Source organism: Notamacropus eugenii, chromosome 5 (assembly GCF_028372415.1).
Source record: "Notamacropus eugenii isolate mMacEug1 chromosome 5, mMacEug1.pri_v2, whole genome shotgun sequence".
Taxonomy (NCBI): Eukaryota; Metazoa; Chordata; class Mammalia; order Diprotodontia; family Macropodidae; genus Notamacropus; species Notamacropus eugenii.
In genome coordinates, this window is record NC_092876.1 from 163,871,959 (window position 1) to 163,891,785 (window position 19,827).

The following is a 19,827-nucleotide window of genomic DNA, read 5'->3' on the forward strand; positions in this document are numbered from 1 at the left end:
TGTTTTGACTGAGGGAGGGCTGTGCAGATCACCAGCCTCACTTCTCCTCCAGAGCCATCTGAATCCAGTGACCAGACATTCATCAGGATGACTGGAGATGACCCAGGATGAGGCAATTGGGGTTAAGTGACTTGCCCAAGGTCATACAACTAGTGAGTGTCAAGTGTCTGAGGTGAGATTTGAACTCAGATCCTCCTCACTTCTGTACTGGTGCTCCACCCACTACACCACCTACCTGCCCCAGAGCAAAGAGTAGAAGCCACAACAAAGCAGATTTTAGATAGCTAAGGGAAAACTTCCTAACACCTAGAGGTTCTCCCAAATGAAATGAGCTGCCTCAGGAAGGTTGTGAGCTCCCAATCATTGCTGGTATTCAAGCAGAACTTGGACAGCCACTTGTCAAGAGTGTTGTAGGAGAAATTCCTATTTACTTACAGGTTGAATAAGATGCTCTCTCTAAGGTCCCTTACAGTTCCAAGTCCTATGGTGTTTGAGAGTCCTACTTGGGTCTAAGATTCTACAGTCTTATGTTCACCCCATTCTACCTCCGAAAACATATTATCTTCACTGGGGAAGAGGTGGGTAAGGAAGGTGGGGGAGGGGAGAGTAAGAATATTAAATAAAGAATTTCACAGTGCCTCCTTCTCTTCATAAGCACAAATGTTAGTAATGTTCAAAGCATTTATTTTTACAAAAAAAGAAAACAACTCCAGTGAGTATTAGGAACCTGTATCCATACTACAAGAGGAGAATTCTTGGTTTACAGATCTAGAGATGGAAGGGATTTTAGAAACCACCAAATTCAAACCCTTTGTTTCATAGACTGGAAAACAGAAGTCCAGAGGGGCAGTGACTTGCCCAGGGTCACGCAAACACAAAGCAGCAGAGCCAGGTTTCAAAACCAAGTCTCCTGACTCTAGTATATTTTCTATCATGCACAGGTTTGGGTCAGAAATTCTCTTTTGCTTTTAGATTAAACTCAGTCTTATGAGCCCAAAGGAGCCTCTTTGTTTGTTTTTTTTTATTATTGTTAAGTTTCAGAAATTACTGATTTGAGAAGTTTATGAAAATATTTAAACTGTTTCAAACACATTTGTAGGGACGGTGTGAAAGCAAAGCTTTCTGGAAATATTATAATCTGGAATATGCCATAAGAGAAACTTTCCATAAATGCTACTTATTGCAAAATTCCTCTCTCTTGGACTCTCTGTTTACATTAGGTAACATCTGCCAACAAAGAAGCCTTTTACTCATGCTTCAGGGGACATTAAGCTTCTCATTAGACCAAAGGGTGAAAGGTATGTCTGAACAAAAAATAAAAGACCATAGGCTAGTTTTCCAAATATCCTCACATTTTGGGCTTCTCAATGTGAAATCCCATGGGGCCGCCCACTCTTCTCAGGCAGTTCAAGAGGCTCTCAGCTACATCTTCATTTCTGTGGCTACACACAATTAGCCAGTTATTCAAAGGCTGGACTCCTAATAACTTGAAGTTGCGCATGTCCCTCGACCAATCAGCAGCAGACATGGGCTGACACTGAGAAAGAGGACAACATGATCAGAAGGCAGTCATAGAAAAGTCTCATCTGGAGGCATGCAATGTGGTTCTGGTCTTAGCAGAAATATTTGGTAGAGTTTACTCATGATGAATTATGACCACCACCAAAAGCCAGAGAATGGCTAGTGCAGAAGAGATCCTGGAGACCATTTATTCTTCTAACTCCTTTGTTTTACCAATATGGAAACCGAAGTCTAGGGGGAGAATTAATTTCATGGAACTATGGGATGAGAAGTGACCTCAGAGCTGTCTAATTCAACTCATGGCCAATGTGAAAGAGACTTTGGAGACCATCTATTCTAAACTCTTTGTTTTGTTTTACTGATACAAAAACACAGGGCTAGTGAAGCGAAATGATATCCTGGAATTACAGAATTAGAAGGGACCTCAGAGGTCATCTAGCTCAACTCACTGTTGAACAAGAATCTCTTTCATGAAAATGCTGACAAGAGGTCATTCTGCCTCCACTCAAAGACTTTCAGTGCACAGACTTTTACCTCCTGGGGAGCCTGACTAACTTGTGGAAAACTCTAGCTATTAACAAGGTTTTCCTTACATCAAATTTAACTCTCTCTTTGGAACTTCTGCCTCCTGTCCCTTACCTCTAAACTCTAGACTCAAGAAGAACAAGTCTTTTACCATGGTAGAATCTTTCCAGTACTTGAAGACTGCTATCATGTTCCCCCTAGGTCTTGTCTTTCCAGGCTAAATATGGTCAGGGGATTATAGACTTAAAGCTGGAAGAGACCTTAGACATCGAGTCCAGCCTTCATTTTACAGACAGTAAGTGGGAGAATTAGGATTTAAACCTCTGACAACAAATTTAGAGTTCTCTCCAAAGCACTCTGCTGCCTCCTCAGTTCCTTCAACTAATGCATATAGGATATGGTCTCCATTTCCCTCACTCTTATGGTTGTTTTCCTCTACACTGGTCTTACTTTGGGCATACAGACAACATTACGATCTCAAACAGAAAATGCTAAATGTGATTTTCCAGGTTACTTCAACAATATAAAGGAGAGTACAAAAGATGGTATAGGTCAGGATTCTTTTTCTACGCAGTTTAAGAGGGAGCTGAAGGGATTAGAGAGCTAAGAAAACAAGCACTCTGGAGAAGCACCAAGGCCAAGTGCTCCAGGAGCACACAAACAATGTTCAGGTCAGTCCAGTAGCCCCTCCACATGGGCCCACTCACCGGGAAAGGGTGAAAAAAGAACCTCGCTGTGGGTTCTGTATCCCATTTGTGGACCTGAATTTTTTAATAGCCAAGCAGCACTTTTCCTTTAGAAGCTTAAAAACAAAAAATAAATGATCAAAACTATGGGATCCCTGTTGTGCAACCTTCACCTTTATAATTTATTATCAATCAATCAACTATGAAAGATTTACGTACTCCAACTGGCACGATGATTCAAGGCAATTTCAAAGGACTTATGATATGGAAAATGCTAACGCTAAATAAAAAAATGCTATCTATGTCCTGAGAGAGAACTGAGGAACTCTGAATGCAGACTGAAGCATACTTTTTTTAATGTTAATCTGACTTTTACTTTACTTTTAATTTCATCTTCCCTGTTTTGTGGACAAAAAAATAATTTTAACATTACAAGAGTTTTGGTAAACAGTTACCATGTTGAAAGTTTCCATATGTCAGAACTATAAAAGTACCTTAGAGTATTGTTAACTGAAAATAATCACTGACAATAATCATGTAGAGGGTAGCGTTCCCTCAGCAACGGAAGTTATCAAATGAATGTGGAAGTTGTTAGGTCAGCACAGATAGCACTGCCTAAATTTCAGGATGAAGCGCGCAACAGGCACAATGATAGAACACAGGCAATCAGTGACCAATCTGAGTTATTTAGACTGTACCTGAGGATACTGTGACAGGTTTTTTGACTATACTGAAAGACTAGATATTATATTATATAAGTGTCAGCATGATGGTGTGCCTAGTAGGGCAGCCTTCACAGGACAAAGAGGTCAATGTTGCGGTCAACTAGAACTGGCTCAAAATTTGGTTATTAAATTTTCAGTGTGAATATATACACTGCAGAAATCGGCAAACGTTACAAATCAGGGCAGGATTTATTATTCTGCTGTCTAGATTTTTAAAAGAAAGAGATAGATACAATGTTAATAATGCAAATTAAAGTTTAAAAGTATGTCTCGAATATATATGTGTATATATATATCTTTTCCTTTTTTAGAACTGTTAAACATTTACTAACATGGAAATTTTAGTTCTCTCTTATTTTTAAGATGATTAGCCCAATTCATCTCACAAAACAGCGTGCCACCTGCAATCACCTTTCCAAAACTATCTATGCTTTTGTTCATACTTTTTTCACTTTATTTTTCTTTTTTGCAACATGGTTAACACAGGAATGTTTTACATGACTTCACATGTATAAGTAGGACCATATTATTTGTCTTTTCAATGGGTGGGGTTGGGGCTGGAGGGAAAGAGAATTTGGAACTAATTCTTTAAAAAATGAATGTTAAAAACAGTTTTTAAAAGGATAACATCATTAAATACAGTGCCGTATATATCATAATATGTAAGTGCTCCAGGGATCTGGGATTTTGTGAGCATGGGGAAATTTTCACTGTGAGAACTCTATCCACCAACTCCAATCCCAACCAGTCCCTTACTAAGCTGATAAAGAGGCAGTGTGGTAGAGTGGGAAGAATGATGAATTAGAAGTCCGGGAACCTGAGTTCAAAACCTGACTATCATTACCACCTATGTGACCTTGTACAAGTTACATAACTTCTCTGGGTCTCAGTTTCCTCATCCATAAAGAGGGAATTGGACAAGCTAGTGTTTAAAGTCCCTTTCCTCACTAGACCTATGATCCTGGGGAATTGATCGAGGCATCCAGAGTTTCAACAACTCACCTAAAGTCATACAGCTAATTGGTACCAAGTGCCATCTGAACCCAGGGCTTCCTTACCTCAAGCCCAGCATGCTAAACACTAGACCACACTGTGTCTCACAACAATATAAGGCCTTATTTTTAAATTTAATTTTATTCATATTATTCATAGGAATTACTGTCTCCATGATATCTAAGGAACTGAGGCCAGGAGAGATAAATGGCTTAGCTACCATCCCACAGTTTGTAAGTGGTAAAGATGGGACCTGAATCGATCCCCCGATTACATTCTGTACATTCCAGCACACTAATCATATAATTATGTAGGGTTATTGGGGGTACAGGGGGGTGTTTGTTTTTTTTAAACCACAGAGTGGGCCTGTAAGTTCCCAATGAAATCAAGAGTATCTGCTTCAATTAAAATGAACTGGGAGTAAGGAGAGTAAGGAGGTTTGGCGTCTAATTACAGCTTTGCCACTAATATTTAATGTTTAATTTTACACAAATAATGTTTAGTGTTTAATTTCACATAAATAATTTCACCTTTCTAGGCCTTAGTTTTTTTTATTTATAAAATAAGGGTACTGGACGAGATGATCTCTAAGATATTTCTTAGCTCTCTAGTTCCATAGGAACATACACAGATCAAGGGGTCCAACCGCTTCATTTGACAGATGAGGCCTAGATCCAAAGCCAATTGATAGAGGAGGTCAGGGTTGTGACTTACCCAGGGTCCTTCTAAGAGCCTATATTTAAACAGTGGCTAGAAATAACATTTCCTAATAAGTCTCAGAGTACACTTTAATACAATGGTATCTACAGTCTCCCACTGAGCACAGTGAGGAAGAGTCACCTCAAAGGCAAGTAGGGTGGCACAGTGGATAGAGCGCAGGAACTAGTCAGGAAGATTTCAGTTCAAATATGGTTTCAAACTCTTACTAGTTGTTTGGCCCTGGGCAAGTAACTTAACCTGCTTACCTCAGTTTCCTCAGCCATAAAATGGGGATTATAGCACCTACTTGCCAGCATTGTCAGAATCGATTGAGATAAGTCACTGTACACAGTGGGAGTTTAATAAATGCTTGTTTCCTTCAAGTGGAGTCAATTAGCATTTATTAAATACCTACTATGTGGCAGTCACTGTGCTAAGTACTAGGGATACAAAGAAAGGCAAAAAAATAGCCCCTGCTCTCAAAGAGCTCAGAGTCTAATGGGGGAGAAAACATGCAAAGAAATACCTATATCCAAACAAGGTAAAAACAGTATAAATCAGAGACAATCTTAGAGAGAGGGTATTAGCATTACAGGGGATCAGGAAAGGCTTCTTTGTAGAAGGTGAGATTTTAGAAGAGACCTGAAGAAAACCAGGGAAAAGGAGGACAGAAAAATGAAAAAAGCTCTGACAGAAGAGAGATCAAGGAAAACTCTAGGGTTATAGAGTTAAGGGGACACAGTAATTAAACAGGCTGTGATCCGTCAGTCAATCTAACTGTTCCCACTCACACATGAAAATATCTCTTTCCAAGTGAAGATAAAATGACAATACTCACTATACTGTCCTGCATTAGTATTTTTTCTGAAGGAACCACCCGGCCTGTCAGAGACACTTGGCATCCAAACTGTAGTCCCCAGGTCTCCAGTTCGAAACGAGCCTCTGGGTTTCTGTGGAAAACAGAATTTGATGTGAAATTATGAATACATTAGTCTTCAGCAGAAAAAAAAAATCAGTGGGGAAAAAAAGGCAAAACAGTGATGGTGAGCTCTCCCTCCTTAATTTTGTTGGATTTCTAAGATGGCTGCTCTTTTTTTTTATCATTTCTTCTATACCCACTACACCAATTCTAAACTGTTCTATTGAGAGTATAATAAATGAACAAGACTCCAAATGTAGGCAGTTATGTGGTGCAACAGACAGGGCACAGGATCTGGAGTCAGGAAGACCTGAGTCCAAGTCTGGCCTCAGATACTTACTATGGGACCCTGGGCAAATCCCTCAGCCTCCTCATCTATAAAGTGGGCATAATAAAAGCACCTTCTTCCCAGAGTTGTTATGAGGATAACGGATGGCATTCTGCAAACCTTAAAGCATTATGTAAGTGCTAGTTATTATTTTTGTATTATTATTATTATATAGTAGGTTGGACGGAGCTGGCTCCAGCGAACAGGGAAAGTTCTGGTGGGATTATGTGATCTTGCTGATTTGGAACGAAGTCTAGTAAACAGAGGTAGTCAGAAGGTGACTGAAAAAAACAAAACTGCATCTAACAAGGGTTTTTCATTGGGAAGGCAAGCGGGCACAGAAATCTCTGAAAGAGTTGATGCAGTGGTCACCAGGAACCAAGCTTGGTGCTGAAAGGAAGGAGAAGGAATATCAAGAGAAATTTATAACCATAACAAAACCACAACTCTGGCTCTGGTTCCCCCTACAACACTGTTCCCTTTTGGTCTTTTGGTGATATCATGCTACTGTTTCTATGTTATCCAATGACTTGAATTAATAAAACATTTTATTCCACATGTCAGGCATTCAAGGCATCTTGTGTGTGAGGGTTACTGTTCATGAGATTAATTAAGAGAAATGATATAAGTAAAGACCACTATGGAAATTAATCAGGAGGACTGACCTCCAGATGTCGAGAGTAAGGACAGACCAAGGATCTAAAGTCAATTACCAAGCGGCCAGGGAGGTAGAAGGAGAAGAGATAAGAGGTCAAGTATTCATTCCAAAGTGGGCAGGAAAACATGGGATCATAGATCTAGCCAAAGGGAACTCAGACGTCACAAAGAACAATCCCCTAATTTTATAGGTAAAGAAGCTAAGAACTAGGAAGGGTAAGTGATTTTTGTAGTAAGTGTCATAAGAAGGATTTGAACTCAGGGTGAAGAATCCATCCCCCAAGTAGAGAGAGGCTAGGGAGGCTTTTCAGAGTATCAGGAGGGTTGATTCAGGGGAATGGAAATCATTCTCATTCTGGGTTAAGGGTATTTATACTTGAAGGGAGGACTAGAAGCCCAACTGAAGGGTCAATGTTCAGATGCATAGATCATGGCCAACCTGTCACTAACAGGATTCTTCAGTTAAGTTCAAGTGTGCCAAGTGAGGGAATTGAGGGGATTAGGACAGCAAGTGGTTAATTGTGGGAACTGAGTGAATCACCCCAACTCTTTATGACTCAATTTTGGAGCTAGGTTCATTTCTATTCAATTATGGGTGTAACACAACTTCTGTATTGTGAGAAAACTTTATTCAATTGTGGGAATTGGAAGAAAATCTTATTGCATTGTTTGAACCTAACCCTGTGTGACTGGGAAACTGGACCATCTCTACCTGCTGCTTAAAAACTCTTAACCAAGGACCTAGGTTATGTTGATCAGAAACCTAGTCAGATCCAAAGACTGATGTAAGGAGTTTTCTCACAATTATACATCTCAAGCAACCCATTTGGCTTACCTGAAAACTGGCCCCATACTGATCAGTCAGTTATTGTTTCCATGTTCCCTTGATTGGTTATAGATGTGTGGGGAGTAGGACACCTCCTTCTCTGAAATCAGGGAACTGCACCTGTTCACTCTCCCCCTCCCAACCTGAAAAGTCCCTAATCTTTCCTCCAACTAGAAATCAGATTACCTGATGTTGTATTGTTTCCTTTTAATTAACTGTTCTCATTTGAGTAATTGTTTTTAATGTATAAAAAAGTTTGTCACCTTGTGGAATGTGCCAACTTAAGCTGAAGAACGGGCCTGGTTCGGCTTTGTTGGGCAATTGCCATGCACTGTTTATTAAACTGATACACTCAGAATATTGAACCTCTGTTTTCCTCAGTCATTTCATCTTTCATCTACCACAGAAGACACTTACACTCAGGCATTTGTATTCCTGCTTACGAACATCCAAATCCGACAAGAATGAGGCCTCTATTTTTCTACAGAAAAGGTGAACCAGGAAGTGTGCAAGGTTGTACTCAACCACTCTGCAGAATGTGAGGTTCTAGAACTTGGATCGTAGATGAGAAAGGCAACAATGTATCCCAAGCAAGGTTGTGTATCACAATAAATTACCTCTGAATGTTATCGGCAAGTCTAGACAGTCTCTGTTGCCTGCGAATAGGGGTTAGACGAGTTTCTGAAGTCAGGTCCTTCATCAAGCGGAAATCTGAAGTCACTTTTTTGCTCAAACCTATTAAATTTGAAAAGGCACCAAAAGGAAAAAATTTACCGTGAACTTTATCACTCCAAGCCCTCACCTCAGTCACAAGTTTTGCAGTTTATTGAAATAAGGTTGGTTTCACAACTGAGGTAACTGCATAAGAATTCAATGCTCAAATTGCATTATTAAAAGTTTTTCAGACTTCACAATCTGGTGGCATTTAACAAATATTTATTTTGACTATATTCTGGGAATAACTGAAGGGCTACATAGTGGTAAGGGAATCAAACTTGTTTATTACCTCCATTCCAGAAAACAGAACAAGGATAGGTGGCTGGAAGTTGTGAGGAGGAAGACTTTGGCTCAATATAAAGAACTTACTATTGTGCTATAAGAAATGACGAACAGGGTCTTTCCTCTTCCATGGTGGCTTTCTTCTAAGTACCCCTTTATTCCCTGTTTGAGAGCCATGGAGCAGGGAGCCCAACTGTTGCTCCACTCAGTCCCTTTACGCTGCTTGGCTCAGTCACTGGACTGTCCTCTCTCACATCTGGCGGGCAGAGCTCCCCAGCTGCCTGCCAGGTGAAGCTTGAGCACCACCTGCTACAGGATGCCTTGGCTGGCCCTCTTAGGGGCCACTGCCTTCTCTCCTAAATCTCTGTCTCTGTTTTACCTTCTCACTAAACCTCTGCTAAGCTGCAAGATGCGCAAGGGTGGGGCTGTTTTCACTGTTCTCTGTAACCCTCGCTCTTAGCAGGGTGGTCTGCATGATAAGTGTTGGCTGATGAAGGGATAACAAACCACTTTCAACATGGCCTCTGATGTCCAGATGATAGCCCCAGCGTGTCAAATTGAGAATGAGAAAGCAGAACTGACAGTGAACCAGAAATCTCTGGAGAGTCTTCAGTAACCAAACCAGTGGTGAAGGTGGCTATTGAGGGCCTGTATCACACTGGCAAGTCCTACCTGATGAATAAGCTGGCAGAGAAAAAAATCAGGCTTTCCCTTGGCTCCACTGTGCAGTCTCACACCAAGGGCATCTGGATGTGGTGTGTTCTTCATCCCAAGAAACCAAATCACACCCTTGTTCTCCTGGATGCAAGAGGGCCTGGGTAATGTGGAAAAGGGCAACAAGAAGGACACGTAGATCTTTGCCCTGGCTGAGCAGCACCTTTGTCTATAACAGCATGGGCACCATCAACCAACAGGCCATGGACCAGCTACACTATGTGACCGAGCTGACAGACCGCATCAAGAGCAAATCTGCCCCCAGCACTGATAAGGTAGAAAACTCCTCAGAATTTGTGAGCTTCTTTCTGGACTTTGTGCAGACTGTGCGCAATTTCACCTTGAAGCTGGAAATTAATGGGAAACCCATCACCTCTGATGAGTACCTGGAGATCACACTGAAGCCTAAGAAAGGCAAACCTGAGGAAATTCAAATGTTCAACCTACGTCATCAGTGTATCTGCCAGTTCTTCCCCAGGAAGAAATGCTTTATCTTTGATCAGTCCACACACCAAAAGAAGCTTTCCCAGCTCAAGAAACTTCATGACAGTGAATTGAATCCTGAATTTGTGGAACAAGTTGAAAGCTTCTGCTCCTATTATCTTCCAGCATTCCAATGCGAAAACTCTTCAGGAAGGCATCACAGTCAATGGGCCCCATCTAGAGAACCTGATTCTGACCTATATTGAGGCCATCACCAGTGGATAAATATCCTGTATGGAGAATACAGTCCTGGCACTGGTTCAAATAGAGAACTGAGTTGGAAATTGGGAGGGATGCCTATGAATTGGGGAAAGGCTAAAAAAGTTATGGTATATGAATATAATAGAATATTATTGTGCCACAAAAATTATTTTATAGAAACAAGGAAAAATTATATAAACTGATACAGACTGAAGTGAGCAGAATCAGGAGAACAATTTATACAAGACTTAAACCCAGGTCATCTTCCTAGCTTCAAGGTTGGCTATCTGTTCATTATGCTAACTAAACATTAGATCCATAAGACATGAGAATTACCTGTGAGAAAGCAGAGCTCAGGAACCAGGTGAGCAATCCGGACTTCACCACTGTCATTACCCTTACTTTTCAACTGACTAATGAGCATTGGCTGGCTTAGGTCAGACAGGTGGATATCATATTGCTATAAAACACAAGATTAAAGAACGAAAAGTTAAGAAACTGCACAATATAAGATCGTGACCTTGTCATTCTTCAGCCTCTTCAACTGCTATAATACCCTTATCCCATCAATACTGACACATCTTGAATCTCATTAATTCTTTGAAGGGAGATCCATCTATTACTAGATGGCTATACAGGAAATCTGTAGACGTGATAAAAGTAAAATTAAACAAATCATGTGACAGTCTTTCATGCAATGTTCATGGACAAAATGGAGAGCTAAGTATTTGAATACTAGAAATGGCTAGGTGGCACAGTGGATAAAGCATCGTCCATGAAATTGAGAAGACTTGAGTTCAAATCTAATCTCTTCCTAGCTATGTGACTCTGGACAAGTCACTTCACCTCACTCAGATTTAGTCTCCTCATCTGTAAAAGGGGAATAATAATAGCATCTGTCTCCCAGCATTGTCTTAAGGATAAAACGAGATATTTATAAAGTGCTCTGTAGACCTTAAAGTGTTGTTTAAAGGCTAGCTAGCTATCAGAGGTATCAAACTTGGCTTGTTTGCTTGTGCAGCTGGAAACAGATTAAAATGTAATTGGTAAATATTTAACAAAACAAACAAAAATACAATACAACATAGATTATATTAACTTGTGGTGTACTGAGTCAATATCACCTGTAGGGATCCATTTCTATTTGAATCTGGCATTGAATCTGGTACTAGAGGATAACACAGTTGGGTGTATTTAGCATTAGTTGAATAACTGGATCCAAAGCTGAGTCACTAAATGGCTTGATCTCAACTTAAAGGAAGTTTTGTAGTGAAGTACTCCAGCGATCCATTTTTGCTCTGTGCTGCTCAACACTTTCAATGATGTGAAGGAATAGAATGCAATACACATCTTTCAAATATCAGCAGGTGGCATAAAGCTGAGAGAGAGAAACTGCCTGCTGGATGACAGAGTCCACATAATGAAAGAATCTCATACCAAACTAGACTGGTGGGTGAAATATAATAAAGTAGAATTTAATATGGAAACCTTCAAAGGTCCATATGGCTTCAAAAAATTAACTTCTTAAGCACAGGATGGCAGAGGTATCCCTTGACATCATTTCTTAAGAAAAAAATGTCTTAGTGGAGTGGACTGAAGTGATCATAACTACAAGGTCATCAATTAGAAATCCATACTATATAAAATCATGTAATTTTGAATGAAAAATCCTACATTAATGTAGCACATTCTAATTGTTCTTATTACCTCTTTAGTATTATTATTTATTATTCCTATTACCCTATTTTTAGGGTCATGTTTATGATTTTTATTGATAACCTGTCTTCTTTACTCAGAATGACTATATAATGGCCATCTAATATCTCCTTCAGGAGCTCATACTTTATTTTCCTCAAGGAGCAGAATCACATCTCGGGCTAAGACTAAACTGGATTGGCCTCTGTGTGGCCTGGTCCAACCAATTATTCCAATTCTTTTAATGATCAATGAAGATTGCCATAGAACTGATTAACCAATTAACTGTAAAGGAAGTGAACAAGGGGGAAGAGGTTTGTTTTTTTTTTTTTGAAAGCAAGCTATGTGAGGCTAAGCAAGTCACTTTTCTAGTCCTGTTTTATCACATGTAAAAGAGAAGGCTGGAGAAGATGGCCTCAAAGGTCCCTTCAAGTCCTGAGCAAGACTAAATCCTTTAATGTCCTAGGCCTCATTTATAAAACAAGGGGCTGAATTCAATGGCCTGTAAGGTCCCTTCCTCTGGCTCTACATCTATGATCTTATGATCTATAAATAACAAAATAATTTATAAACATAGCAATAAACCTGGGAGAGAGGTGGTTGCAAAACGAGACAGAGAAGGAGGAAGGCAACAAACCTTTGTGTAACACCTACATGCTAGGCATTGTGCTAAGGATTTTTCAAATAATATCTCATTTGGCTATTATGATTCCCATTTTACATCTGAGGAAACTGAGGCAAATAGAATCATCTTGAGTGGTGAAGCTAGTAAGTATCTGGGGCTGGATTTGAACTCAGCTCTTCCAGACTGCAGGCTCAATGCTCTATCTACTAGCTGTAGTTACACCCTACAGACAAGGAAATGGAGGTTCAGATCACTTAAGGCTCATGATCAAGGTGCCCCCAATGCTTAGAATGTACTCCATCCCCACTGCTGCCCCTTAGAATCTATAGCTTCCTTCATACCCTCCTTGAGATAATACCTTTTGCCTAAGCTTTTCTTGAACCCTTACTGAGAAACCTGATCCCTTCTTAGAATCTCCTCTTTCCTACAAAACTCAGCTCAAATACCGCCTCCTACATGAGTTTTTTCCTAATGCCTGTGCCTTCTCCTTCAGAATCCATTATATTTCTTTTGCATGTATTTTGTATACATTTCTACTGGTACATGTTATTTCCCCAATAGACCATAAGCTCCTTGAGGGCAAAGACTATTTCATTTGTTTTGCGTTTTTAGCACCAAATCTTATATACAGTAAGTATTTATAAATGCTGAATTTAACTGATTCCTAGTCCAGTGTTTTTTCTACCACACCATCCCCACCACTACATGCTGCCTCATTTTCTCAGGATGGTATCACACCCACTAATGTCCAAAACCTGAATTTTACTTTCTTTCCTGCAAAACAAAACAATAGTTAAAAAAATTTGCCTCCCAAAGATTTCACTTAATATATATCCTCTGTGTAATTTACTTTATTCAGAGAGGGGCTGTAATTAAAATTTATGAGAAATATGGGTACTATTTTATACTAATAACAATTCTAATTAAGAAAATAAGGGGCAAGAGCTCTTCCATTTCAATAAAAAACCTTTTAGTAATAAAAATCAGAAACAATTCAGTAAGTTCATTTTGGGTTAGTGATTGAACCTAATCAGTGACATATAAGTACTCTTATATGATGAGCTCATTTGCCCTTGAATAATCTACCCTGCTATAGAAATAGAAATATAACACTCTTCCACAGTCAACAGCTGCAGCTCTTCTAACCACTGTCCAGGCAGGACTAAGAAAAAGAAACACAAAGGAGTTCAGTCTCAGGATTTCTGTTACCTTGAGGACTGAGTGCAAAATAATCAATATGGTATAGGGGGAAGTGCCCTGGGCTTAGAGTAAGGAGATATGTGTTCAAGTCCCTGAGGGCTGGCCTTAGTGCGAATAAGCCCTGGGCTCAAGTTATGCCTTTGACACATTCCAGATTTACAGTTGGACAGGACCTTAAAGACTATCTAATTCAAACTCTTTAATTCCCAGATGAGGAACTGAGGCCAGAAGGGGTGATGTGACTTTCTCAGTATCATACTGCTAGTCAATGCCCAAAACAGGATGTGAACTAAAGTCTTTCTAACTTCAAGTCCAAAATTCCACCCTCTACACCATTAGTGTCCCAATGTCCCTAGGGAAACTCTCTAAAAACCGTAAGTGACAGGTAAGTCACCAGTCTGCATCAACAGGAGTTTCCATACCATGAGTTCCCTAAACCAATGAAATCAGAAGCCTAGATGATAAAAACAAAAAACAAACAAAAAAAAAACCCACAGCAAATCTCTTCACTTTTATAATCCTAATCATGATAGCAGCTAGCATTTATAGAGTGCCTAGTACATGCCATGTACATGCAAAACTCTCTTTACAAATATTTCTCATTTGAGGATTGTCACAGCAAGCCTGGGAGGTGGGAAATAATAAAGGCACAGATTTTTTACGTACTTTAAGATTTCTTGGGCATTTTCCTCAGAATAATCCCAAAGCACCTATTATTATCCCCAGTTTATAGATGAGAAGGCAAAGTGCTTAGTGCTTCTACAAATGTTCTCTCATTTCATCTAACAACCCTGACCCATTCTATAGTTGAGGAAGATGAGGCAAACAGAGTTTAAGTAACTTGCCCAAGGTCAAAGGGCTAGGGAAAATCTGAGACTGGATTTGAACTCTGGTCTTTCTGACACCCAGGACAGAGCTCTAGGTCCATAGTTTGCTCTTCTGTAATGAGTGAGATGGACCAGAATGTCAGTGCTGTCAAGCTCAAATAGAAAGGGATCCATGAAGGCTGCATAGTTGGCTTAGAAAACCACAAATTAACATTATCTGTGTTGTATTGTATTTTTATATTTTTTTATTAAACCTTTCCCAAATACGATTTCATTTGGTTCCTCCAAGTTTGACAGCTCTGGATTGGATAATACAGCTAATATTCTATGATTCAAATGGTCCTCCTTTGAGGAAAAGAGAGAAATACATATAAGAAATTGTTTTCCTGATGTTTTTTCTAATTATAGCCTGTGCACAATGAGCCACAAAGACATTACCAATACTCTCTATTTCATGGATGAGGAAACTGAGATCCAGAGATGTGGAAAGACTTTCCCAAAATCATAGAACTAGATTCCGTTACGAGTGGGGTACCACTATAGTCTTTTTTCAGTTATTTAATGTTTTAAAATACATCTATTTTAATGAGAAAAGATTTAGTTATGCCATCCAGGAACAGAAACCTTTCAACAGACTATTGCTGTCCAGTCATTTCAGTCACGTCTGATCCTTCACGATCCCATTTGGGGTTTTCTTGGCAAAGATACTGGAGTAACTTGCCATTTCTTTTTCCAGCTCATTTTACAGATGAGGAATGAGGCAAAAAGGATTAAGTGACTTGCCCAGGGTTACATAGCCAAGAAGTTTATGAAGCTGGATTTTAACTCAGGTCTCCATGGAGCCACTTAACTGCCCTTTCAACAGACTCAGAGCAAGGAAATTTTCTTTCATTTCAGCTTACAGAATAACTGTTTTCCTGGCCATCATTTTTACATACCTGTTTATAATAATCAAAATAAGTGACCTTGGTGCCATCACGTTTCTGAAAGGTGTCGGTGGGCTTCACAGACCAATCAATGTCATCAATCCGGTAAGTTTTATTATTGTACCTTGGTGGAGATCAAAATCTTAATTAATTTTCCAAGAGTACAAGACAAACAGCAGTGAGTAAACAGGCTTGGACCAAATAAAAAAACATGGGGTTTGGGGTTCTTGCCTCTGATACATACAGCTCGAGTGACCCTGGACAATTCAGTTCACCTGTCAAATTAACCCTCTTAGTCTAGAAGGCTCCAAAATGATGTCTAGAGCACTGTGGCATGATTTGTAATCAACTAGGGTATGGGAATATGGATCAAATCCCACCATTCTTGCATCATCCCTGTGTACCTTGTGGGATGTACATACCTATATGGAGGACCCCTATGTCCTCCAACACTTGCCTCCTTTCTTCTCCCTTTTCTACTACTCTACTCCCAGGTCTCAGGGGTATTACAACCTAACTGGTATCAGAACACTCATAGCAGCAGCTAGGTAGGCACCACTGGGAAAATGCCACACCATCCACACTCACCTCTTCTTCAATAGATCATCTTATGGCTGTGTCGGGCACCCTTTAGAGGGCAGGTTCTGCACTCTGGAGCAATAACAACTGAGTAAAATCCATACAACTCCTTCTTCTCATTTTTGTTTTGGGTTGGACAAAGTAAGTTATACACACGATAGTACCAGATGCCATCAGAAAAAAATTCTAAAGCAACCACCCCTGTATTTGTATATTTATTTATTTATAAATAACATACATGGGCTTCTGTGTATTAAGTACATTGTAAGATTTTCACAACAAATAGAAATTTTTAAAAGAGGAGATAAAGATGAAATAATACTTGATCAAAGTCAATAGGAGCCACTGGAGTTTATTTATTGGGTAAAGGAGTAACATAAACCATACTTAATTTTTTGAGCCTAGTGTCCTTATCTCAGTCTGGATGTATAGCAATCACTCAGGTTCCTGATTCCACTACTGATCAGCACAAGATCCTGCTTTGTTTCTGACTGGTTCAGCCCTTTTTAGACAGTCTGATGGCTCCCCAGCCTCAAGAACTCACCTTACTGGTGATGAAGGTAAAGTAGACATTCAATCTAGTGCATTACAGCTCAGAACTCCTGAGTTCAAACAAACCTCAGACTCCCTAGTATCAAGGGATGCAAGAGTGCAATATGGAAGAATGTAATATCATGCCCAGGAAAAGTGAAGTGGTGCAGAGGATTGCATGCAGGGCTTAGAGTCAGGAGAACCTGAGTTCAAATCCAGCCTCAGACAATTAATAACTGTGTGACCCTGGGCAAGTCACTTAATCCTGTTAGCCTTGGTTTCCTCATCTGTCAAATAAGCTGAAGGAAATGGCAAACTACTCCAGTATGTTTGCCAAGAAAATCCCAAATGGGGTCATGAAGAGTTGGACACAACTGAAAAATGACTGTATAACACTGATAACAAATACCATGCGTAACTTTGTAGGTTCACAAGTATCCCTGCAAGGACAAATTATCAGATTAGCTGTCATCCTTAGAAGATGAAATGACTCTGGACCTAAAGGAGTCCACTGACTCTTTTCATTATTATCCCATCTCAGCTCCTAATCGCTGTGAATCATTAAGGGCTAGATGCAACCAAGTAAAGAATGCAACATCCTTACCTTGTGAGGACAATACATCCAAGCAATTCTTTTTCACAGATTTCTATGAAGTACAACTTCTCCTTTCTGTTATATAGATCAGTCATGAGTTCCAGAACGGTCTCATTACGTAAGACTTTATGAGTCACATTGGCAGTAAACATGAGCTTATTTTCAAACTGTGAGACAGAAATGGCAAATCCAGGCCACAGGGACAATCTTATGGAAAAAAACATTAAAACGTTTAAAAATCATTCATGACTACTAGACATCTATTAAGCAGAGAGACGCTCAGTGGATAGAGGGCTACACCTGGAGTCAAGGAAGACTCATCTTCCTGAGTTCAAATCTGGTCTCAGATACTTTGTGTGACCCTGGGCAAGTCACTTAACCCCATTTACCTCAGTTTCCTCATCTGTAAAATGAGCTGGAGAAGGAAATGGCCAACTACTCTAGTATAACTGCCAAGAAAACCCCAAATGGGGTCATGAAGAATCAGTCATGTCTGAAAATGACTGAACAACTCAAAATACTTCTTTCCTTCAAGGGTTCATAATGTCATGGTATCTAGGACTTAGCAGGTGATTTAATATGAAATGCTTGTTGACTGATCACTGACTGGTATGATTATTTCTTCAGCCAAAGTAATAACAACGTCAACAGCAATAAAAACTAGCATTTATATACCGTTATCGGTAAGGGACCCTCCTTTCACACCAGGGAAGAAATCTGAATTTTTTCTTTTTCTTTTAACGAGTGTTTACAGCACCTTATTGTAAAATTTGGATTGATATTATACAATACTATATATATATATTTTATGCATTTCTGAGTTTCTAAACTTTTTCTATGTCATCTGCTCGCCTTCGTATGTCATCTGTGGCTTTCACAAAACTCCCAAAAAGTTCTCATTTAGTTTTTCATGCTGACCCACAGTATATGGAAACCACAAAGGGGGAGGGATAACTATAGTGCTTTAAGGTTTGCAAAGAGCTTTACATACACGATCTCATTTGATGCTCACAAAATTTGAAAGATAGGTGTTATGATCACTCCCATTTTGCAGATGAGTAAACTGAGGAAGACAGAGATGATTTACTCACAGTCACAGAAATAGTAATTATATGATGCAAGATTTAAATTCAGGTCTTCCTGTCTCTAAATCCAGCACCCTATCCAACAGGTGAGGAAAAACTTTGAAATACAAACAAAAGAATCAGGAGAAACTCAGAAAGGTAATTTTTTTTTAATAATTAGGAGGAACTGTATGATGATATAGTGCTAACATTCTTATGGGGGAGAAGGAACAAGTGTCACTTCAGAACCTTTATGTTTTCAAAGGGTACTGAAGTTGTTAAATAACAGAAAAAAAGAGAGGACCTAGGTAGTATGATTCAGTTCTGAGAATTTGAAGGAGAAAAGTAAAGGGAGGGGAAAAGTGTAGAAAGACAAAGAAGGGGGTGAGATTTGCTACTTCTCATAATTAGGATGTGTGAAAGAAAAATATTCAAATATGGAGAAAGTGGGGGGTGACAGCCTCACTCACTGTTATTCAAAATAAAGAAAGGTGGGTTGACTATAACAAACACACACGCACACACGCACACAAATGTAGAAATCTACTGAATTAAGTAGGAAAACAAAAGGAGAGGGGAGATGGGACTGTTAAGAGGGAGGATAATACTGAGGTAGGAGGGAACAGTCACAAGGAACACCACAAACTTCCTGATCTTAAATGGATGGATGAAAAGGAGAGGTGACAAAAGTAAAAAAGAAAATAGAAGAAGACTACAATCTAAGGTGTTGTCTTTGACTGTCTCTTAGACATCTGGGGTATAGGTAAAACAAAGTGGTATTTCAATATAATAGAATATTACTGCACCCTAACAAATGATGAGACAATTTCAGAGGATCCTGGGTAGTACGAACTGACACAGAACAAAATAAAGCCAGAAGAATAATTCATACAAGGACAGGAATAATCTTAGGGGAAAAAAAATCTTAAAAATTGAAGAACTTTGATCCATGTAATAAACCACCATGTCTGCAGAAGTGCTTCATGACAGATGTGATAGACAGACACAAGGTTCAGAAAGAGGCACACATCTCTGGACGTGGCCGCTGGATGGATTTATTTTGCTTATCTATACTAATTTGTTAAATGTCTCTTTCCTTCTTCCTTCCTTCCTCTCAATTTTTACTTGGGAGATGAGGGAAGCAGAGGTTAACAATAGCGGAGCTCCCTTTTTCCCTCCCTCAAAAATAAGATAGCCATTGGAATATCTGTTTAAATACACAGAAGAGGGCAGCAAAAGAAAGTTTAGAAGGAAGCACAGGCAAGTGGGGAGGTTTTTTATAGTATACACACATGTGTATACTATGTATGTGTACATATATAAACATACACATATATATGTATAAGCCAGCAGTATCAGACAAAGATCCAATTTTATATAAAATCCTCTTGTATCCTGAAATATGTATAGAAATGCTATTTTTTGGAGTTCCAAACTTTTTTTTTCTAAACGAGAGACAAAGCATGAGACAGAGAAATAGAGATAGAGGGAGACAGAGGTAGAAAGACA

The 19,827-nt window shown here is 39.4% G+C and overlaps 1 protein-coding gene and 1 pseudogene across 2 annotated transcripts in view; one reads left to right on the forward strand and one right to left on the reverse strand.

The window, feature by feature from the left end:
• PIWIL4 (piwi like RNA-mediated gene silencing 4) overlaps positions 1 to 19,827 on the reverse strand; it is a 61,766-nt gene that overhangs the window by 19,032 nt on the left and 22,907 nt on the right. For both annotated transcript variants that reach the window (XM_072611316.1, XM_072611317.1), the window contains exons 8-13: positions 17,264 to 17,461; positions 15,562 to 15,673; positions 10,613 to 10,736; positions 8,497 to 8,614; positions 5,988 to 6,099; positions 1,353 to 1,537 (exon numbers count right to left, since the gene is read on the reverse strand). In XM_072611316.1, the coding sequence (XP_072467417.1) occupies positions 1,353 to 1,537; positions 5,988 to 6,099; positions 8,497 to 8,614; positions 10,613 to 10,736; positions 15,562 to 15,673; positions 17,264 to 17,461 (849 nt within the window). The remainder of the gene's footprint in view (positions 1 to 1,352; positions 1,538 to 5,987; positions 6,100 to 8,496; positions 8,615 to 10,612; positions 10,737 to 15,561; positions 15,674 to 17,263; positions 17,462 to 19,827) is intronic.
• On the forward strand, positions 9,396 to 10,351 carry LOC140505396 (guanylate-binding protein 1-like; annotated as a pseudogene).